The 24,644-nt window shown below is 40.3% G+C and overlaps 1 protein-coding gene across 3 annotated transcripts in view; it reads left to right on the forward strand.

Moving 5' to 3' along the window:
- The window catches only part of Poxn (paired box pox-neuro), a 52,772-nt gene that overhangs the window by 19,384 nt on the left and 8,744 nt on the right, over positions 1 to 24,644 (forward strand). Inside the window, exons 1-3 of one of the 3 annotated variants that reach the window (XM_072900004.1) lie at positions 9,391 to 11,207; positions 15,983 to 16,020; positions 22,867 to 23,087. In XM_072900004.1, coding sequence (XP_072756105.1) covers positions 16,008 to 16,020; positions 22,867 to 23,087 — 234 coding nt within the window. In that variant the 5' untranslated portion in view covers positions 9,391 to 11,207; positions 15,983 to 16,007. Of the gene's footprint in view, positions 1 to 9,390; positions 11,208 to 14,163; positions 14,475 to 15,982; positions 16,021 to 22,866; positions 23,088 to 24,644 lie in introns of those variants that run through there. The other 2 variants (XM_072900007.1, XM_072900005.1) reach the window with 2 other exon arrangements.

A 24,644-nucleotide genomic window follows, 5' to 3' on the forward strand; every position in this document is an offset into this window, starting at 1 on the left:
GTTATTACTAGATAATATTTCCTTTTTATTTGTTTGAAATATTTTACTCTCAATATAATTCTTTGAAAAAAATTATATATAAGATGATTTAAATATCTTACGAAATATCTTTGTATTTACACATTTTATTGATAAAAAACAAAACGCATGAATGATAGAGTTTTCACAAATATCATCAGTACAGTAATTATACATATATAGTCGTCAATAAAGGAACAAACAGTAATAATAAGATTATAAGTAAATTTCGAAACTTTCGGTAAAACAGACAAGAAAATGAGAGATGAAATTAAAAATAAAAAAATTATATTATTTTAATATTTCATTAATATTCCTTTAGCGTTTTACTTGCTGGTATAATATTACACAATAATATGTTCTCTCCAATATTAAATTCCTTGTATTCTATTCGAAAACGAAATGGAATAATGTCGTATCAGATTGCGATTTCGTCGATTATCGTGACTCTGTTTTCGCGTTGAAGTGTACCATTATAGTGATTTAGGACGAGCTTTCGTGTAGATGTGTATTCCGATTCACGTGCTCGCACGATTGTAATGTAACCGCAACATGCAAGAGAATAAAGAAATTGGAGCGAATAGCACAGAGACACAGATAAATGATTTCGGCAATTAAAAAATTACATGATAATCGAGTACCAATATCTACATCAGAGCATGTAACACGATACATACATTATAATTGAGCGATCCATTTACGTCCAGCTCTGAACTTTCGCTTAATTGATTGTTCCATAATTACCGAGCAGCTTCTTTCGACCTTCGGGAGCAACAGGTGCAATAGCGAGAGGCCCAAAAATGCATCGAGAATAAGTTGCAACTTTTCCGAGAATCGGGAAAGTTGCAGAGTAGGAAATATACGAGTCGAGAAATGCATCTTTCTTTATCAAGCATCTTTTTTTATAAATATGTCATATTGCAAATGTCTCAATGAAATTAATACGAATTTCCAAAGTCTCTATAAATCTAATTGTAAATTATATTTCGCACCCTCTATCTAATTTGCAAAATAACGCGCGACGTTGATTTGTTGGAGCTGCAATTATAATTAAATAACGCGAGCGATCCTCTAATTGGTTACGATTTAATCGTGGCGTACTTTACACGTATCCCGACGGCGAGTTTTATCGTACCCTTTTAATTCCCGAATCGATTTGCGATTATTTAATACGGCGCGCACAGGTGCTTCCACGGTGTTTCGCAACGCGAAACCACCTTGCGAGCTCGCCAAGTGAAATTCCGTAAATGCAATCTGGCACAGAAGATAAGTAATGAAATTACGATATCAGGAACGTCACGGGATCCAATTAAGTATCGCGGTAATGATAGGACTCGATATGTCCACTTATTACGCGAAATTATCCTCTGCGTAATCTCGGCGAGCAAACCGGATGACGTATTAACGACACGCCAGAATGTGTATATCGTTTTGCCGAGATATGTTTCGCGATATGTTGCCGATTTATTTTGTGACTTGAATTTTTTCCGATGGACTTTGTATGTTTTTTCGATTGTGAATCTCGGGGTCACGCGATGAATTAAACGTCTTTCCCCAGAAATATGCGCGCCGATCTCTCAACACCTTTAATGGTATAGAGAATTCAATCTGGCGAAGCCTGTTTATAAAAAGGGAATCGGTTCGCTTCTGCGATACAGCACGGAAAAAATATGTCAATGAAAAAAAAGTAAGGAAGCACGAAAGGTAATGGAATAGCTGAAACAATTGTCATTGATCTCGATTCCATATAAATTGATTGAATATAAATAAAAAATATATAAATAAAAAATATATAAATAAAAAATATTGAACGGATATTACTTAAATTTTAATCAGATGACTGTAAACAAGACAAACTGACAAAACTGTACGCCTACGTAAAAGTAGATATTAATATATAAATATTAAAGATTACTAATATATATGTCTACATTTGCATATGCTTACAATTAGATATGAAATTATTTCAAGTAGATTGAAACAGCGGATAAAAAGATTGTCGTCTGGTAATTAAAATGACAAGTAATAGAGTGTGATTGACAGGCGGACGAGAGACAGGTCGAAAGAAAATTAATTGTATATACATGTATTAATCTGCTTGAAATTATATCGCAATATATACATTTCTCTCAGGATCGGTTGTGAGATCTAATAGCGCAAGGATTAAAATGCTACGCGGATGAGATTTTTTTGCGTAAAGATGGGCGGGTCGCCGCGAATCGAGCTTTTTTTCCCCCAGCAAAATAAACGTATCTCCTGATCATCCTCTGGCAAAATTCGAGGAATGAAATCAATCTACTGTGCTCTATTTTCTTTCACGCTTGTTTTTGCAAGCTGTAAAAATTTCTCTCTCTCTCTCTCTCTCTCTCTCTCTTTGACTAATTTTTTTATTCTTTAGAGATACGCAACGTGTTTCAATCTCGATCCGTAGAGACAAGATAAAGTTTTTACAAGCGTGATGTGTAAACATTAGAGGATTATTTTGGAATTAAATCGTGGTAAAGAATGCTAATTTTTATGCACAATTGACACCCGATTAAGTTGACGCGCGTGTACTTTTTTTTTTAGCGTCGTTGGTTTCAATCTTTGGCAGCGATCGCGCAAACAGAATATCGCGACACCATGTATGTCTGCAAGTGTACATGTACGCGATAAATTGGAAGGTCGTTATTAAAATTATAAAGATGTTGTGATTCCGACGATAATGTAGATACGCGTTTGGCACGCACCGCACTACATCTTTTTGTTCGCACAAATTGAAGCACCAACATACGGATGAGAAGTTTTGAGGCAAGGTTTTGGGCGTGTCGCGTCGTCGCAAATCAGACGATCGGCAAACGCAAGCGCCGTTTTACTTCCCTTACTTGTCCCTATCGACGGCCGATATCTTCGTCTGGATCTACCAGACAAAAATCGAGCGAAAAAGAAGAAGTCCCCTGACTTTACTTTTTAGCGTTTAATAGCGATATCACATTAATGTGGATCGGGAAGTTTTTGTTTTACAGATCGCAGCGGGGCGAGTGTGAAAACTCGCCCCGCTGCTGGGTGCGTAAATAAAGTTAATGCAAATTTCACAGTCCATTGAAGCCTGGCGGTACTTTTTTACCTGGATTTACCTTGAGTCCACTCCGAACCGCTCGACGGTGTCGAAATTTAGCGGCTCTCGGCTTTTTTCCATCTTTTTCACGCGACGAATAATACCCGGATGAAGTTTCAAATAACCAACGGGGCGTGCGCGAACGTATCAAATCGTATCAAAGGAGGCGAGCTCTACTTTGCCTTACCCATCTTTGATTAATATCTTGGTGGCGGTTGCGTAGAAATTCATTAAGAACCTCAGCCGAGTATCGGGCGAGCACGCGCGCGACCGGTGTTTTAAAAATGTGGCAGGCGCGAGAGCTAGGATGAGAGACGTGAAAAGAAAAAAGAAAAAAAGAGGGCTGGTTTATAAAAGGAAGGCGGCGAAGATAAGAAACACAGGCCCACCGAGAAACGTTTAGCATCTGCCTATATAATAATGAAGCGCGAGAATACGAGAGACGAAACGCGCCCCGCGATGTTTTGCTTCGCGAGACCAAGGGGTCCGATTTGTAATTTATCGCTTTAGTGCGATGAGGGATTGGGACGAGGAAAAAGGAAGGGCGCGGGATCGGTGTAATTAACACGTAAATGCAATCGCGTCCTGCAATTCCCAGTCAGGTGTGCCTGGGCGCGTTTGGGCAATTTTTTTTCCCTGCCAAATATCGTCAACATGCATGCTTGTGTGTGAATCATCGATACATATCGCAATCGCGTGTCGTTAATCTGGTAATTTAAAGTGTCACTTTTGGCGTGCTTTAAAAGTAACAATTTATTAGACATATGAACGAAACATATTTCAACACTCAAAAAAATATTTTGCTAATGTAGATAGATTTCTAGATGTTTCAATTAAAATTTATCGCTACTTTTTCTATCTGTTAGAATATTGTTTATAATATTAATCACAAATATAATTGTCCTTGACAATAATAGGCCGTAAAGGTAGGCATCGCAGAAAAATTTTCTGTCTAAACACTACACTAATAGTACAGATATAAATTTTGTCTCTGTCATTTTCACTTAATTTTGTACACCTAGAAAATTTTTCTTCAAGTTGCAAGATTATTTTTTTCAGTGAATAGAGAGAGCACAAATTTATTTTAACATAATTTAACGTATATAATATTCTCTCTCTCTCTTTTTTTGTGTCTTAATTTTCTATTATTTATTTTAGTTTGCTTACACATGTTTGAAAACAAGTGTGAACGGATGTGCCTTTATGCGTTGTATCTATTTTTTGAAAAATAGCTGCCATCCCTCCAAAGCTATTAAGGCCTTTCTAAAATCGCCAAAAACGCGTCAGAGATTACTTACGATTAGACACGGTCAAGAAAGATCGATGGCCGCTCGTCTCTCTTGGTCTTGTTTGCTACTGAAAGAATCTAGTAATGATTAATATTAAATAAAATTTCTTTAGAGTTTGTGCCGCATCATCTTTTTTTTGACATATGCAGAGCTCTTATGAAACGTCAAAAAGTATAATAAATCTCTCAAATTTAAATTCTCTGCGTAATCGATCATTCTTAAAATTAGTAGTAGTAGAAAAAAATTTCGAGCGACAATTTGCTCATTTGAGAAACATCCGTAACCCGCGGCACCGAGATAATTCTAATATTCTCAACGATTGGTGGCAACAAACATTGTATATAATGCAGTTTATTATCTCGTTTGACAATTTTCGGAGTAGTATAATATGTATATAACGACGCAGCTGATTCTCTTTAGCTGCGAGGTGTTGCACGTTAAGGACGTCCACGTTTGTTTTTGCACTCGTTTTCTGAAACACGCGGTTAATCAACGAGAAGGGCCTGCCCTCGTCCTTTTTATCATTCCGTTCTCCGGTCTCTAGATATCTTATCCCGCTCGTTCCCGAAGAAAGGATACGCTTCGCGTTTACACCGTGACTTTGTTATAAAAAAAAAAAAAAAAAAAAAAAAAAAAAAACTATACGACGATCAGTTGTCACAAAAATATGATAAAATAGAATGAATGATCTAATTCGAAACAAACATCATTGACTAAACTATACGTAAACTCTGTTACGGATGTAGCTTTTCAATAATTTCATTATGATGTTCATCATGATTGACTACTCCAGTGTTTTTTTTTTTTCTTTTTTGTTTCTAGAATCATTTTCTTGTCGGAAAATGTATTCTTCATTAAGTTCATAATTTGACCAAATATATTAAAAAAAAAAAAAAAAAAAGCAGGAAAATGTTCAAATATATATAAATAAGTTTTAGTGATTGATATTTTTAGCTGTTAGGGCAAAACTTGTTTTACAATGCTTTTGAAAAACGGTGAAATAAATAGGACAGGAATTTCTTGTTACAATTACGCTACGAATCGACAAAGTATCGTTTATTATTGGCACCTGTTACGATTTCAAGCAATTTGTTGCAATTATCGAAATTCACTGCTCATAGCTCCGAGCATCTGGATTTCTCGGAAACTGCGCGTTTAAATGACAAAAATTTCTTTCACGTATTCACGTGACATTTGAACAGCACCTGCGGCACATCCGTGATATCCGTTGACACGATGATTTTTATAAAGAGATTGGCGAGTCGATCGAGAGTACTCGAATATCGCGAGATAAATATTTTATCCTTGTCTATAAATCTACTCATAAATTTTCCAACGTGAAGGACGTTCCGTCACATTTTTCGATACGACAGTATCTCTTAATTTTGAAACGGCGTAGATTTAACTCGCTGGAATCAATTGGCTGGAATTGAACGTTAGTTGCGTTACGTTGAAGGGCGAGAAAGGCGGCGACAATCGCAGAACGTCAAGTGTCATCTATAGGGAAGGAACGGTGGTGGTAAAATGTGGTGGTGCATATGGAAATAATCGTTACGTCGCGCGCGCGTTTATACTCCCTCGACGTCGATCAAGCCGACGGATTACGCATGTCCTGGCAGCTGCGCATCCTTCCTGGGCGTTGCAAAGAGGCCGCCAATCGGTGAAACCCTCTAATACCATCCATCCGGTGGGGCTGACCAATGACAGGGCCGGGGTGTATCAGCGCGGGTGTCATCGGGCCACTCAGACCGCGCGATACTATCATCCGTCGTTAAGAGAGCTACGCGCGACCAGGGGTCGATTAGGGGGCGAAGGACGGAGGGTGCACGTTGGTCATCGATCCTACGACTCTGGGAATCGACGCTGCTTCAGGCAGCTTCGACCGGAATTCGATATCTGACGGACGGGGTAAGTAAGTGGAAGAGGGCGGACGTAACAATTTAATCCAGCCGCCAGCCATATCCGTTGATACGACGAATGTAATGCGCGATATCGATGAAAAATGGCAAAAATTAAAAGACTATATTTGCGAATGATAATTTATTCGACATTATTGTGACACCTTTTGCGAAAGCGGTACCAATGAAAAACCCACGAATAATCTTGCGACATCTCAAGCGTACAGCTTTACACAAATTATTAGTATTTGGAAAAAAAGAGGGAGAGCTGGTGCTTAAACATTTCGTCGCATCTTCGAGAAGCGCGGAAATACCCTTCAGACTACCTGCTTCGTCCTAATATCTTCTTAGAAAAATGGTAGATGCACCTTGCGCGCAATTTTTTTCATAGAATCCTTATATCATCTCCGTCGCTTCTCCATTAATTACAATTTCATCCATGAGATTAATATTTGATCGAGGTGCCGCAGCCGTGAAATCTGCGGTGTTAGGTTTTAGTCGTAAGAAAAAGAGATGATTTCTCTCTCTAGGTCAACGAAAGAGAAGGGACGCGTTCTTAATATCTTTGGAATCTTTGGATCTTTGATGGATCGATAGTAGCGGCAGCTGCATATTTTAGAGAAGATCATCATCATCGAGAGAGAGAGAGAGAGAGAGAGAGAGAGAGAGCAAAAGAAACAAAAGTCTTTTCCATTCATAGGTATTTTTGGACGTAATTATTTTCTTTTCGATCAAATATATTATTGAACAAAATAAATTAATTAAGATCGCGTAACGCAAAGTCTTATATGATTATGTCAGTGAAAAGAAAGGCCGAGTCAGAAGACCGGATTACAACAAGTATAATAAATACGCTGATGGCGAAAACTGAAATTCGTCAGATAAGACCGGGCGGACACGAGAAGGGGATGTATCGAGGGTTGAAAATGCTCACCTGTCGTGAATGTCACAGGACATATTCAAGACCAGGACGCCTTCCTCCTTGGAGTATTTTGCGCGATGACCATAAATTAATTTGTCGTAATGATCTGATCTTTTCCTTGTTAAGGGGGTTGTCCCTCGCCGCTATTACGTCAAATCTGATAAGGTAACGCGCGGTAACGTAATTTCGTATCCTAGTTTCCGTCCTGTCGTGTACCTGCGGCTAAGTAATAATAATCGCCCAAAATTTCGTCGTCCTCTTTCCGTTTTATAACGGAAAGAGGACGACGCAGACAAACAAAGGGCGTTGACGATACTTTGACGGTACTTTTACACAGAGTGGATCTGCTTTTTGAAATTCAAACTTTGACAAGAATATATACGCCTCGGCATTAACTTTAGTAGAATCGATTCATTTTACCGCGACGTGTTTGTTTAGAGAATTGCAGCTAAAAATAGCTAAAGCGGTGAAACAGAGGTATTCGAGACTCCAACGATGTAACATTTGAATCAACGAGTCGGCAACTGTGATGGTTAATGGGCGATGATCCGTGAAGAAGCGCAACCTGCGCCGATGACGAGGGAGAAGAAGGCTATCCTGATATACAAGAGTATATCGGGAGTCAGGGGGTCGTACAATCACTCCATGGGGAGTCGTTTCAGGAACCGAGCGCTCGGTGGTTACCCTCGTGTTTATTTGTCATTCGACACTCTATATATTAAACGAAGCTCGCGATACTCTCTATACGTCAAATGCGATATGCTAAATCATCCTGAGGAATTAATTCTTCCGTCAAGGTACGTACTGGAGAAAGTCCTGTTTATCTCTACGCGAAGAGATTTTTCTGAAGCCCGAATACGTTTGTTACGTAAACGTGATCTACATAGAACCGAGCGAAACGAGAGCAGGAGGGCGAGGACGAGAAGCAGCACGCGAATACCGGCTCCAAACTAATATTCGCGCGATGTATACCTGCAAATTACCATTTTTCTCGGCTTGATGAAACCTTTCGAATCGTGCGGCTGCGTACCCCATTCGTCGCCGACCTTCGCGTCCTTCGTGATCGATGTAGATTCCGAGAGGCCGAACCCGATGTATCGAACCCGAACATTTCGCGGATTGCCCGGCATTTCGAGGCAAATCGTTTGAAAAACGGCGCTGCTGAGACTCGCACGAGACAAGGGTTTTCAAGCGTATAATTGTCGTGAAAGAGAGAGAGAGAGAGAGAGACAGACAGACAGACAGACAGACACGCCTCTTGCGTAAGAAGTCAGCCAAGGACTAACGCAGATTGCGACCGCGCGAAGCGATCACGTACTTTGATCTTCGTGGAACTCATCGGGACTACCGATTGTACTACAGATTCTTGCGTGTCTGGACACACAGCCCGATTACGTCTTCCTCAAAGGGATTGCGAGTATTACACAACCTCTCGCCTTACAAACGTCTTTTGCGTGTTTTGCCAATGAGAGACAAAGGACCGCTAAACGCTCCGCTGTCCTCCCCGTGTCCTATTGACATTGGACGTCACCCTTACGTCAACCTTGAACAAGTACAGTTTAAGACTGGACACCCAGATTCGAATGCGCGCGATTAAAACTGTCGCGTGAAGAGGAAAAAAATATTTACTCTTTTTAATAAATACGTGCATGTAAATTGGTTAGGTAATTAGTATACTCGATTAAAAATTGGCGCATTAATATCCAAGAGCGCGACTCGTGCAGTCCGTGCATTCATTTCGCTCGCGCGTCACAGTGGAAAAATTTCAAAGCGTTGAAAAAACTTTCGCGCAACACGCAGCGTGCTGTGTGAAGATGTAATTGTCACGCGTAACAGCTCTTGAATACATGCAATAGCGTTGTAAAAAATACGATTCATTTAAATGAGAAACCAGTAATGGTGAGCATAATTGCAAAAAAAAAAAAAAGGAATATATTGCGCGAAACAATATCACGCAAAGGCTATTGGCTATTCTTACACATAAGTGTCTTCAATTCATACTCTCTTCAAAAAGAACGAAATACGCCGCCACGGTGGGCCTCGCGCGAAAACCTTTTAATTATATTGGAACCAATCTCCGAGAGAAAGAGCAAACTACCCTCGCACAAGCGTGCGTGCGCGCGCATGAGAGAGAGAGAGAGAGAGAGAGAGAGCGAGAGAAAAAAAGACAGCAAGAGAAAAAGGAACACGTAGCACGAGAAGGTAAAAGAAGTAGAGCTCCTCTTTGACGAGGAAGAAGGCGAGGCAGAGTAGCAGAACGAGAGAGAACGCGTTTTGTCCGCCCACCCCCAGGCTCTTTCTTTCCTCGGGCGAGTCAACCCCTCCAATCTTGCTGGTTCTCTCTCTCTCTCTCTCTCTCTCTCTCTATCCATCTATCTATCTTTTGGCGGGGCATGAGCACAACCCGGGCCACGGGCCACGAGTCACAGGCCACGCGGACCTGCCCGATGCAACATCCAGCACGCGACGACACGCTACCGTCACCTTCTGTCTCCCCCTCCTTCTCATTCTCGTTCTCTCCCTCTCGGTTCGTTTCTCCCGGTCTCTCTCTATCTTTCATTCTTTCTCTCTCTCTCTTCCTTGCTGCGGCGTACACACACGACGCGTACGACCGAGCCAGGAGTCGACACGAGTACAGGCGGCGGCAGAGGGTACGGGGGACCTGACCGAAAGCAAAGCCCGTAACCCCCGTTTGCGGGCCGAGCCCACTTCAGACACGCCGTGTCCTCCGCGTGGTCCACATCATCCTGTCCTGACCGCCTCTCTCTCTCTCTCTCTCTCTCTCTTTCTTTCTCTCTCTCTCGCGCACTCGCGCGCGCGCGCGCGCACGCACGCCCGCGTATATCTCTCGCGCCCTTGCCGTATTCCGCTCGTCGGTACCTGTGCCTGTCCAGGCACAGTTCTCCCTCTTACCTCTGCCTCACCGACTGCCTCGCTGACGTATGTCCTTCTCCTCGCGAGCGCGTTCGCCGAGCCGGCCGACCGACCGCAGTTTGCGGTCTCCACCGCGAGTTTGCCCTCGCGCGTCGCGCGGACTTTGCCACTCGGCTGACTACCAGGAGTAGCTGCACGTGCTCTGACGGCACGACGTAACGTAACGAGCCTGGAAGCGCCGGCTTGCCCAGAAGAAGAGGAAGAAGTCGGGACGGCATTTTCTCCTCTCTCCTTGAAGAGTCGGAAGTTGAACGCGTGGTTACCAGTGAATCTGCATTCGAGTGCCAGTGATGAGAGAGAATTGAACATTGTTAAAACAATTTCGTCGACAATTTCGACGACATTGATCGATGAGATTGCAGTATATTTACGATTGTGCGATTAATTACGAGCTTGATTGCATCGACGAAAGGAGCAAGATTTTTTCGAATGAATGCATGCATTCGACGATCGTTATGACTCCGAATAAAAGAGAAACATCCACGTTGCGTCTTCACCAAGGACAGTCGACCGCACGTTTCCGCGCGAGTATCGAAGCGGAATAAGAATAGGGAACGGACGACGGAAGGAAACGCACAGAGATAAAGAGCAGATCATCGGTTCGCACAGCGGAAGGTGGTCGTTGAGAGAAACCTTCATGTTGTCATTTGACGTGTGCTCGTGGGTGTACCATTATATATAGTCAACTTCCTTTTCTCGCTCCTTTTCATCTATCTTTTTCCGTCTTTCCGGCTTTCGTGTCACATCCACGTCTCATTGCCGTGAAAGCGAAGTCATTTCCTGCGTGAGTCGAACACGCGACGCACGCCAGGACGAAACGTCTCGACGAGTCTCGTCTCACCAGGACTCTGGCGTACAGTAACGTGACATTGTGTCGTCGGTATCCATTTCGACGCCAACTGAATTAAAGCGACGGAAGAGACGGCAGAGGAAGAGGAGCGAAATAAGAGAACGACGGAGCGGGAACGGAAATTCCTCGGGTCCACGAGAAGAGCGAATGCCACTCGGAAGCTGAGGAGCCAATCGTCATAAAAAAAAAAAGTCAACAGGTACGTATACGGAGGGGAAGCGCTGTTCCCCCCCCCCCTTTTTTTTTTTTTTTTTTTTTTTTTTTTTCTTCGCAAGAATATACCGTGACGGATATTTTCCACGTATGTGATTGTGACCATCCGGTTAGATAAATAAATAAATAAATTATCCGTGGCAAGTTTCTTGCCAATTAGACAGACCGATCCGCCTCGATCTTATTATACGCTCGGTACCTATCGCGTTACACCCGGCGTATCTCGATCATCGACTTTCATAAACGTCAATGTGTCGCTGGCGTATCGATAAAAACTCACCCCTATAGCTATAACGCTGGCGTCCGCGAGCCACAATTAATTCTGTTTCCTCAACTGTTTGCTATAATCGGTGATACTTTCAGCTCTTTTATTTCTTCTTCTCCAAGTGACTTAAATTGTTTTTTAAACTTCCTCCTTCGAAGTATACATCTCTCGAGTCGGATACTCGTGCGTCGCAAGTTGGCCGCTTTACGATTACTCTTTACGGATTAGTGGAAAAGTATATTATTTTACGAGCAGAAAGTATATTCGTCGTTTATGGCGTTCGTTCGCGATAATAATCTGACCTAAATAAATGACATTCTCGAACGCAGTTTTGCGCCCGTGGCGCACGTGCACGAGCGATGTACGTACTCCCCTCGCGGTATCTTGCATCGGAAGTTTCCGATATTCGATACTTATCGATATCACTGTATTATCTGTAAAGGAATTAAAAATTAACAGCAAATCCGTGACGAAAGATCCAGCAAAGATCGATAACGGATCGAGGAATCGTCTGCGGAGAAATAAAAAAAGTGTCGAGTTTTGACAAATTAAAATTGTAAAATTATCGTGCATGTGCGTGCCGATGACGCAACGTGAAAATCTGCGGCGCTAATTACGCGATAATGATCCAGTGGTAGGAGGGGTAAGAGGCGGCGGAGAAAGGGGCGACGAAGGAGACTCGAGAAGGAAATCAGCGGGGCTATGCTTCGACATGAACATGAGCGAGCCCCCCGTGACTGCGGCGGTGGTCGAGGAAGGAAAAGGCGGATATATACATATACTTATATTCGCGGACCGAGGATATAAGCGATAAATATTAAAGTTCCCTATAAAGCACAGAGTTCTACCGCACTCGTTCTCTCTCTCTCCTTTTCTCCTCTTGGCGGCACGGTGGGGCCCCTGGCACGCCATCGCTTCATTTAAAATGCAAATTCGTCCGGATGGCGTGAACCACGGCGGCCCGAATTATTCTAATTACCCGACCCTCCCTCCTCCCAGTCTCCTTCCTTCTCGCCGATTTTTCTTACCGTGCTCTCGAAAGCTTGTCCGCTCAGCCATTTGAACGCGTAACTGGAAAAATCTTAAATTCAAGGATCAGCATACCCCTTGTCTGTGCGCAGCGAGATGATTTAATGTTACGTGATTTGCGAAAGATTAAATGCGAATGCATTGATACAACAATAACGTTAACCTTGGACATTGTTGTGGATAAAGCGCACGTAAAGTTCACGCTGAAAATCGATGTAATTCTCGAGATTACGTATATGATATTTATTAAATAAATATCAAAATAATATATGCATAGAATAGATTTGGTCGAGCAAATATAGCGAGAAAGACAATTGGCAGCTTAACACTTAATACGTTTGTAACTTGTACTCAGGTGTCTATTTAAATCTTGTAAAAAATTCTCTCTGATTTTCCAAATATTTTTGTTCAAAATTTTAGATAAAGAAAATATATTTTAAAGATTTTTTGGTTACAATGTTTTAAAATAAATATTACATGTGTTTTTCTAATGCTCTTTATTAAAAAAAAAAAAAAAAAAAAAAAAAATACAAAAGAAAAGCACAGAGCTACTTGAGTTTAAAGGGCCAGATTTGTAAAATGTATTGAAAAAATTGGATAATTTTTCATTTGCGCAACATATTAATTTTTTTATCACTACAAATAACAAATTAAGAATATTTTGTTGAAATATTGAATATATAAAGAAATAATTATAGAGATAAATATATATATATATATATATATATATATATATATTTTTATAATACAGTTATAATACAATTATAATATAATTAAAATATAAAAGTTAAACACATTTACTTGACTTGCCAACTACTTACAATATTAAGAAAGAGTGATTAAAGAGAAAATTAAAAAAAAAATTCCTCGAGTTCCAATAAAATTCCATGAAAATTCCCTGATTTTTCAGAAACAAGAGAAATTCTTGAGAATTTTAACTTCTTTTCTAAGAGTAGATACCTTGCGTACGCTAATCGTTTCTGCATTCGCTAAATTCTTTCGCTTCTCCAAACTGAAAGCGGCGTGGGATAATAATAAAAAAACGATTCTTAATTGATACAGAATAATTCGATTCGAAAATTGGTAATGTAGAGGAAGACGATGCAGCAGCGACGACGAGAGAAGAGAGATAAACCCGTACGGTAGCCGTCGTAGATATACGCATAAACGTGCAAAGTGTGCTGGAAACGAGCGTAGATTATCGCGGGTAACGTGTTCACGATCCGAGCGAGATGTCGTGCGCATGTAGGCCTAATATATTCAGATTTTTATGGCTGGTGGCGTATCGGTGATACGGCGGTCCACTCCCCGGGCCCCCTCCCTTACCCTCCTTCCTACCCCCGTCCTATACCACCGTCGCCGCTGCGGCGAGGCAGCCTTCCTCCACGTACCACTTAAAGCACGGGGTAAAGCCTAATGAATAAACAAAAACTAGATTTCGCTTAGGGCTTACACGTAAAAGCGTGACCTTATACCGGCGATTTACCGCGGCATCGCGGTTCTCAAATCGACTCGTGACAACTACGTTGTCGGAAGACTCTATGAATCGATGGGAAATGTTCAAACAATCGAGATTTCTTGTATTAATTTTCAAGTGTTTTTATTATTATTATTATTTTTTTTTTTTTTTTAATTGACAAGATGTATAATTTCTCTGACTTAGAGCTTCCAGTTGTGTGAGAAGAGGAATTTAATTATTGAAAGGAATTCTTTTATCCTTAAAATGATTGAAACAGATATTTTTAATAGAAAGTGTCAAAAGAATTGTTTCGCGAGAGAATAAAAATGTCGAGAGCACAACACGTGTTTGCAACGTTTGCATGCGTTTAGGTCCGGGAGAAGAGCGGATGGAAGAAGGGAAGGAAAGGACGAAACACGTGTTTGCAAGAGTAACATCGGCAAAACACAGAAGGCACGCGAGAAACGCGTCGATGGCTCTCCGGCTCTCGCTGTAGCCGGGTACGTTTGATTTATAATAATCACTCAATTCTCATTACGATAGACTTTATCTTTGTCAATGTGATTACCGACGCGCGTCCTCGTCCAGCCAAAAATGTCACTTCTGTACTTCCGTGGAAAAAAAAAAAGCTTATTCTTCGTTATCGTGACATTTAAAATCATTGTACATCGACTTTTTTTTTCCATAAAAGTCGGAAACTTATCGCGACAGATATTTTTAAATATTTAATTTATTCGTCATTTGCGGAGAAATAATAATTGGAAAGTATTTTACAAAAAAAAAAAAAAATAAATTTTTTTAAAAAAAAAACAATCTTGATATAAATTAGCAATTAGTCAGAAAGTAGAGTACCGCAAGGACACGACGGATGAAGAAATGATTTTTCGTCGAGACTCCGTGTGGCGCATAGCCATTTCGACTATATGGATACCGCGTAACGTATGTAATAGTTACATCAGATTAGAGTCCAGGGAGCGAGCGTGTAACCAGACCTAATGCCGGGGTAAGCATCGAGTCACGGGGGTGAAGGCGGATCGGTACCTTATTACACGTACACCAAGTCCTCGCTGCGCTGTACACACACACACACACACACACACACACACACACACACGCGCGTTTTACGCAAATACACATGAACACGACGTACACACCTGTGCGCGAGAAGAGGCGGAGGGTAGTCGACGGAGTAGAGCGAAGGAGTCGCGGTGGTCGTGCAGGGGTGGAGCGAGGGGTGATTCGGTAATCGTGCATTAATTTGCATCACAAAGTACACGCCACCCGCCACGCTACGCACGCATTCCACGTAGTTTTCCGCTCGCTCCGCTTCTGTCCGACGCGCAGTTCTCAAACTCGAGGTTTCGATTTCCACCGATTTGTCACTGCGACAAATCATGCTTGACGTTAGACATGTACAAACATCGATTGTAAAAAAAAAAAAAAAAAAAAAACAGAAAGTATCAAAGTATCGATCGCGAGCGTTACGATGAGGAAAAAAAAAAAAAAGAACAACCATCGGGCACCGAGATTGGCGAAATTGCCAATTTATGCTGTCAAACATGAAAATATAAGAATAAAGTTGTCGCGATGGGGGCGGAGAAGGAGGGAAGGAGGGGGGGGGGGAAGGGGCGAGGATCCAGATCGGTCGGCGATCTGGACGATCTGTTCGGGAATGAGAGTCACGGTCGGCGACCACCGGCGGCAATATTTTGCCGCGCTTTCGCTTATCGGTACGGTTGCATATTTAAGGGTTGCCATGTCAAGCGTCAAGCGCGCCCTTTGAATACATTTAAATTCATTAATAGCGAAGGCTATACTCCCGCTACACTTTATAATACGTCGCACGGTGTACACGCGCGCGCGCGCGCGCGCGCATGTACGTGCTCGCTATTCCGAAGGATTGAATACGGTGCGCGATGCGCGTACCATATACTGTTTAACGTTGCATCATATGACTTACAGTTCGCCGTTGAGAGTCTTAAAGAGCTCTGTACTTGTTCTGTTTCAGATTGACGTGATTGCTCGTCGTCGACATGCCGCACACCGGTGAGTACATATTCGCTCTTCAAATATCCGTTGCGTTGAAATTTCATTCCTCGAGCAGAGAATATTTGCGAGAGAATTCTCTGCGGTAAAATCAATAATATTTTAAGTAAGATTTTCAGTAACCAGTTAAAATTTGTCATATTTATTTGCTCGACATCATCATTTTTTACATTATTGCTATAGAGGGTGTTCGGTAATTACCGCCCCACCTCTCTAGGGCTGATAGAGCAGGTCAAACTGAAAATAAAAGTCCTCTATCATTTTGCGATTTTCGCAATAATTATTAAAATATTAAATATATATAGTTTAGTCATTATTGCGCAAATTGCAAAATGATAGAAGACTTTTATATTCAGTTTGACCTGCTCTATTAGCCATAGAGAGGTGAGGCGATTATTACCGGACACCTTGTAAAAGTGATGTAAATTTAGTATTTAATTGCGGAGATGCGTTTTTATTTAATTTTAATGAAAATTTTCGAGAAAGCAGTATTACGTGAAATACAGCCAGAGGGGTTAAATCTCGAATTAAATCCCAGTAGTATTTAAATAGCTAGTATGCTAATTTTTTTTTTTATGAGAAAGACATCGCGCTGACCGTCGCTGGCCGGTTTGCTAAATAGCCAATCCCACGATTCGTCCGGCTTCGCTTCCTGATTTATGCGAGAGGGAATGTAACACATCGTTATGGTTTCCTCGGGATGGGGGGGGGGGGGGGTCAGCTACCGTCGCGTCGGCGAGATCACAGGACCTCTTTCACAAAATCGCGTATAGTGAAAATTAAAATTTCTCCCATCTCCCTTTTCTTTTCTTTCTCTCTCTCTCTCTCTCTCCCTCTCTTTCTTTCTTTATACAATAAAAATCCTTCTTCTTCTCGCTTATTTTAACCGACTCGAGGCTAAATTACGATTTAGAAGGCAGTTTGACAGTAATTAACGTAGAATTTTATAACATGGATCGAACGTCGAGAATGTACGGTCTATTATTAAACGAGTTTAATTACAATTTCCCGTCTCGCCTCCCCCCCCTCCTCAATCTGGCCATGATGTTCATGTCAAGAATCCTCCCTGAATTCCGATCGAGCGATCAATCTTTCCCTCCTCTCACGAGATGTACACGAGAAATTTTTGAAATTGAAAACATATGTACTTTAGCTACCAGTCTTATTTTTATTGTTGTTGGTATAATAGAAATGTTGATTAATATCACCAATCTTGAATCTTTCGAACAAATTTGCGGAAACATCGTTCCTGACGGCCTTCTTCAATCACTTGCAACAACATTTTCGATAACAATTTTGCGAATAAATCAATTTCGAAAAATTATATTAATAATCTATAATTATAAAAGAATTGTATCGTAAAATTGGAAGAAAATTATAGAGATTATATATCATAGATATCACATATATCAGATATTATTAATAGACGATGTTATCAGATTGTCTAAAGTGCATCTCGCAGATCAATGTTACCTTTTAATTATCAGGAACATTCAAGGCAGAGATAATCATTAGAGCGATAAATACTTAATAATAGCTGTCGTAGTTAGCCATCTTAATATATTCTCATTTACATGTATGGCTATATCTCTCGCGTGTATTCTTTCAAGACAGACGATGACGGATCGCCGATAGCAAAACGAGTTGAATAGCGACCTGTACGTGTGGATTCGCGAAACAATGCTATTCGGCATTGATTTGGAACGACGGGATCGCGATTCTAGATGCGACGTGCTCGCTCTCATCAGAGAGAAAAAAAATGCGTTGGCATGGTCGCGTATCATGATTACAGGTAGGCAGGTGTAGAGTTTGGTTAGGGCCTTAAATGGCCAGGGCGATAGGGATCGTTGTTGGCGATCGCATTAGCCAGCTAATTCTAAGCTAAGCCCGTATTATATGGAGAGATGTTCCTTTATGCACTCGCGAAAGTATCTCTCAAAAGTACCCTATGCTCGACAATTTGTGTACTTTGTTGGAAAAAGATGAGCAGAAAGATAAGAAGCCATTAGAGACAATAATAATTTAGAAAGCCATCATTTTTAACGTAATAATAATTCTTTGTTCGAAAAATTAAAGTCGATTTACATTATATTGTTTTATAATATATAAATGTATTATTTTATACATTAATAAATTTGCCTGCAATAAAAATAGATATTGACTTTTTTGTTAAAGAAATAAATTAATTAAAATAGTATAACAATTCGTAGTATACGTAGTAGTATAATCAAAATGATAAGAAATTCTAAACATATTTTATTATTATTAGTAGCTTAAACAGCTGTCTGCCGTTAACGGCGGGTCAAGAATCAAGGTGAAAACATATTAATTCAAAAAAAAAAAAGAGTGTCGAAACAGCTAATTTGTGCAGAATTATGTATGAGTCCCAGCGTTCCGGCTAATAAAATCCTGTTAATTCCCATTAATAGAATTACCATAGTATCGATCAAAGGTTTAATCAAGGTCAACATGTGTCTAACCTTTATTGAAATTAACTGTCATTTCGAAAGAGATGAGTACCATATGTTTTCCTATATACTGATATACTCTGAAAAAATATCCAAAGACATTTATATGTACAAAATTTGTTGTAATAAATTAAATAATAATTTTTCTGTTGAAAAAAAATCAAGAAAAAAAACAAGATAATTCTAGAAAGTTGAGATAACCCATAAAGGAAAAGTATCTAAGATACTCGTCGCGTCGGCAAAGGTATTTGACGTAATATATAATATATATTTCTTTAATGCGCATTTATATATTTAACGATCCAAAATAGATCTTTTAGACATTCGATTCGCCGTTTACGACAAGCGCGCGGTTTATCGCGTTTTTAATTGTTGCAAACGTCCCGTTAGTGCGGTAACAGTTACTTGAACCGCGCGTCTCGTGGTCACGTTCGCATCAGAATTTATAGCACATTTCATAATATTCTTTTTTTCTTCTAATTCTACCCTCTTCATCTCCGTGTCTTCCTCTTGGCCATTTTGCGGATTGCGCGTTTCCGGTATTTCGATGTCGGCGCGCGCCTTTTTGTCGCGCGTAAACGAGTGGCCTGCGCTACTTACAATGCGCACCGTTAACGCGCGATTCCATTATTTCGGGGGATCCGCCGGATCCAGAGATTTGCACTTAGATAAAGACATTTCGGCCGGTTTTTGCCGTAATAATAATTTGGCCCGCTGTGCGTCAGTCGTGTCACATCCGTCCGAAACGCGCAGCGTGTATAATCTTCGTACAATCGCGTCAGAGATTGAGCTCGGCAGAGCGAATGGAAGACATTAAGGGACAGATAATTAATCGATTACACGAAAATTATCAAAAAAAAAAATTATTAATTTACTGGTTTGCATAGGGTAAACTAGGGTATGATGGCCAGAGGCTGTAATTTTTTCAATAATCGCCACATTGTGCGCTTTTTTAGTCATTATCAAAGATAATCGATATTTACAGTAGTTTATGCGCATACATTGTTCGAAATAACGATATTGTGATTCTTATATCATATTTTTACTTTGGACTACCTGCAAAGTTTTTCATTTGTCCACTAAAAATTGTTATAACGTCGAATAAATTATAATTAAGCTATCGTAATCGACGTTAGACATATTATAAAGATATGTAAATTGTTGTATCACCTATAATTTTTATTTTTATTTTTATTATTTTTTTTATAAATATTATGGCCATCTTTTCCTTAAAAGTTGGCTAATGCTTACGTTGTACTATTTTGATAATATAAAATTTCTATAAAATATTTTCCTTTTAATTTCGATAATATTACGTAATTTAAGCTTGAGGGAAGATAATATGCCAAACACTATTAAAAAATTAAAAAAATAAAAAGTATGTTTTTTGCATTTTAAAAAACTATGGCCATCTTACCCTAGTTTATCCTATATAAAATATACTGCTAACGCGCAATTAGATGTATATGATATTTATTTATCGATAGAAAAATCGTGTTGTATACGCGTTAGATACTTGCAGTATAATTGCTAATGATTGAAACGTATACGAGCACGTGACACGCGTATTACAGCTGGAAGCGTAATAATTTGTTCTTCGAAAATGAGTCAGTCTTACCGGTGTGTTCCTGTCACACCAATCGAGAAACCCTTAAATTATCCAATAAAGACAATCCGTCACACCTTCGACTGGTGGTTATTATCAGCAATTTCCATCTCCTACGACCGTAATGCTGCGAGCGTCACGTACACTCGCAACGTTAATAATAAAATTATAAAAGCAGCGTTTCGTAATTTTGTGCCTGAAACATAATAGATCTTTCGCCGTGGTTACGTTTATTTCACAGCCACTTATATTCGAATCTTAATTTTTCATTAGTCATTGCGACTAATGAGAAAATAGATTACGTAAGAAAAAATATAACTTTATTTGAAAAATGAAGAAGAAAGAAAAACAAACGTGATTTTGAAAATAAATTTTATGCAAATTGTAGATTATCTCCTTGAAGCGGATAACTTTCACACGAGAATCGACATTACGTGACTTTAATCGCGTTTGGTCATTTGATCTTTTCAAAGGATGAAAGTCTCATCAAGCAGTAGTAAGAATCATCGCGGGAATACTTTGCGATCGTTCGTTAATTAGTTGGTACAAAGTGCTAAATAAAACCCGCGGGTTTTCGAGGAATCCGAACGTAATGGCAGCGGAAAAGATTGACGAAAATCTTTTCTTTGGCCTCCAGATCGTTATTTCTCGAGCCGGTCCGGTGCTGTCGGCGTCGGCGATCGGTGCGGGTAATGACATAATTAGTCGGCGCGGATAATAATTAGCGGCGATCGTCCTACGGCGCGCACAGTTTGGTCGTCCTCCACGTGAAGTCCGTCTTCTACGTGAAGGCGCGTGGCTCGATTTATATAGCTTGCCCATGGCATTTAATGTTTTCGCAACCTTTTTCTATCCTTTTTATATTCTTTCAAGGGGGAGAAAGGATCGTCGTTAGTAACGCCGCTTCTGTACGAGGCCCTTCGCAGGCTTCATCTCAGTTACGAGAATAATCATCGAGAAATAAAACCCCATTACGCGTTATTATTCGTTAAACTTATATATATATATATATATATATATATATATATATATATATATATATTTGATCGACGATTATATATTTCCACTATGCAACGACGAAAGATTGCTCTCGTGTCTTTATCAATTTTCCTCTCTTATTGTCTCGACTTGCATTCTAATAATAAATCAATTGAATCGTAAATCTTAAATTAACAATAATAATTAATATTATATAACAATATTTTAATTAAAAATAAATTTCTTTAATTCTTAATAGATTAAATAATAAACAATTAAATCAGTTTACATGATATAGAATATTAATAGACGAGATACAATATTGAATATTAATCAACAAAAATTTGTATAGAATTATTTCGCGAGTAATAATTACATTCCATCAATAATTAAATATCGCGACGCGTATTATCGAGTGATCGAGAGAATCAAAGACTTTTCGCACGATCGAAAAGATTTATAACGCGATTTTTGATTCGGCAGTTTGTTCTTCGTCTTCCAAGTGACGATTTCGTATAATTTGTGTGCGAAAAAAAGAAAGCAAACAGAAACTATCATAGAATTTAAATATTATTCACCTTTTGATGCGCGTCAAAGCTGCGAATCGTTTTTATTGCAGACATAAAATCGGTGATCGATTGATCGGTCCGTTTTTATTTACATGGGACGAGTCTGGAATTAAGTACGATTTTACGATACCGCTCGTGGAATAATATCAATTTTATAAAATCTTGGACGACTCGAGCCGCACGCGTCATTTGATCTATACAACACGTACGTATCGTAGAAATGTGTTTAATGCATAAATAATTTTGCCATCCACCGTGATTTAAGTCTGCGCATTGCAACGCGTCGGTGAGTACGAATTATACGATTAAAACATTTTATGGACGTGTAAATATAAAAAAGAAAAAAAGGCGAGAGCTACATCTCTAAAACGACCGTCTTCGGGACTCTCCTGTCAAACTCTGCGATGAGTCTAAATTTTATTCCAGATTTTCGCCGTAACATTATGTTAATTTTATTAGGTTGCGGAACATCGATGCTGTAAAATCGAAATTTTATTAAATAGAAAGTTGTTGTTTAAGAGAGTAAAAGAGAGGATATCATCTAATTTATACATTTGCAGAAGTTTCCAAAGAAACTCTTCTTTTGGTAAAATAATGATAAACAGGAAGTAATTTACGCGACACGTAAGTCTTCGCACACGAAATAAATACATTTCGTGAAAGGCGTGTGCCCACAAGTGTCGCGACAACAGTTGTCGTACATGTTAACGAACATTTAATATGTTTGTCTCGTAATCCCGGTTGCATAAGAGCATCAACGAAATGCTCAGCTGATTCTACGATAATTACAAATGAGCTTCGTAAAGTAAGGAGATGTTGGGTTTTGCTGTGAAATCGCTACACCCATCTTCTTCCCAATATTACAGAAAATAATGGCATGTCTTTGCCTTTGCCAACAGAAAGGACGGATGGAAGAGGGAGGGAGGGAGGGAAAGTCCTTTCCGTGATATTCGTTGTAACGATGTCATTAGAGGGCTAGCCAGGACCGCATGCCAAGAAACGCACCTGCCGACCTTTCCGGACGATCGCGAGCGCACTATTAGCGGATATTTCCGACTTGTCCGTCCCTTAAATCGATAAACACCTTTTGCCGCGAAATGTCGAATTTAAGTCGCAGCCTTAAGTAGGCCGCAAATTTCTCCGGCTCCTTTATCAGTGCGCGCCATCGTTATTTCGCTTTATTAACCGCAATTATTAATCGCGATCGCTGATTCACTGTTTCCAGGACAAGCCGGGGTAAATCAATTAGGCGGCGTTTTTGTCAACGGCAGACCGTTGCCGGACTGCGTGCGCCAGAGGATCGTGCAGCTCGCCATGGTCGGCGTCAGGCCGTGCGACATTTCGCGACAGCTACTCGTGTCCCACGGCTGTGTCTCCAAGATACTCACGAGATTCTACGAGACGGGAAGTATCCGACCCGGCAGCATTGGCGGAAGCAAGACGAAGGTAAGATCTCTCTCGTCGTGATTTTTACAAAAATTTATATTTTATATACGTAGGGTTTTTTTTTTCTCTTTTGTAAAAAGAATTTGCCTTTTTGATGAAACGTCGAATATTTGTAGGCCGACTTTTTATTAAGCTTAAAAAAGCCTAGAACTTTTGTAAAAAGATCAAGTTTATAAAGAACCTATAAGAAATTGTTGTTTGATATATTTAAGATTTTCTGGAATTTTTTGAATGAAAAGTGAAAGGTAAAGTCACAGAGAGCGATTTAACAAAAATAATCTACTTTATTTTATATATATAAATTGTACATTTAAAAAATTATTGAAAAATGTAAAGATGTATCGTATTTAATTTATAGTCATATCCTCGAGAGAAATTGGATTAAATGTCGAGTTTTGAAAAGAAAATTTACTCGAAAGTAAAAGAACACTCGGACACTCGGCGTAAAATGAGCACAGTGAGAGCGCGCGCGGTTCGGAAAAAGATTGATGTCGGTAGCTTTGCAAAAACATGTGAAAACGAGCGCGATCGCGCGCATCCGTGCGCGTTAGCGGGCGATGCCACTGATGAGGGGTCGTTCCCCATCTTCCTACTCCTCCTCTCCTCCTGCCTCTCGCGCAAAGTCGCACATTCAGACATTCCTGATGTGATTTTAAGTAAGGGCTGTGTTTTTCACCGTGCGTGCAATTATCCAAACACCTTGCCGCGCACGATTCGCAATTTGCATAATTTCATGGCTTTCTTGGCACGTGTTTTCTTGCTGACACTATACGCGGCTTTCGATCTCCTCTTGAAAAATTATTCAATTTTAATTCATCGATAATCCAAAAGAAACCGCTTTTCGCGCCTTTTTCTCTCGATCGTAAAAGACGAGATAAAATCGAGGGCATTTAACTCGCAAAATCCCCCCCTCCCTCCCTCTCTCTCTCTCTCTCTCTCTCTCGTGTCACGAAATTGAACGACGAGCCGCAGTTTTCTATCGCGCGTGTCTCGCGTCTGATCTCCAGAGAATGCCAATTTCGCCCCCCGGGCGCGCATCGCGAGGCTGCAGCAATACAGCGGCGATATATCGCGCACGTACACGATGCCGCTAATGACAATATAATTGCACGGTGCGCATGTACTGGGAATTTCTTACGACGCGCCGACCGTGCAGTGTTACTTCGTGCGCGTTTCGGCTTAATGAATTTATTTTAATAACGCTGCGCGCGTCGGCGTGCGTCGACCTTCCTCAAGTTCGAATTTGCTGCACTGGCGAGAGAAGAAGCGATAGAAAGAAAGAAAGAAAGAGAGCGAGCGGGAGACTACGTGGCCCGCCGTAGGAGAGAGCTCTGAAGAGGCATTTAAATTCCGGCTATGCGGGAACCGATTACGCGCGCATGTAAACGATAGTCATCATCTGCCATTACCGGCGCGGCGCGGCGGTTCGGTTTTATTTTACGTATGTCAAAATAGTCTCATGGCGAAATAACGATCGGAGCGTTTAATACATGGCTCCCGAAGTCTTTTTTAACCGCTCGCTGCGATCGTTCTCTCCATTCTTTTTCCTTTTTTTTC

Source organism: Anoplolepis gracilipes, chromosome 9 (genome assembly GCF_047496725.1).
Source record: "Anoplolepis gracilipes chromosome 9, ASM4749672v1, whole genome shotgun sequence".
NCBI lineage: Eukaryota > Metazoa > Arthropoda > Insecta > Hymenoptera > Formicidae > Anoplolepis > Anoplolepis gracilipes.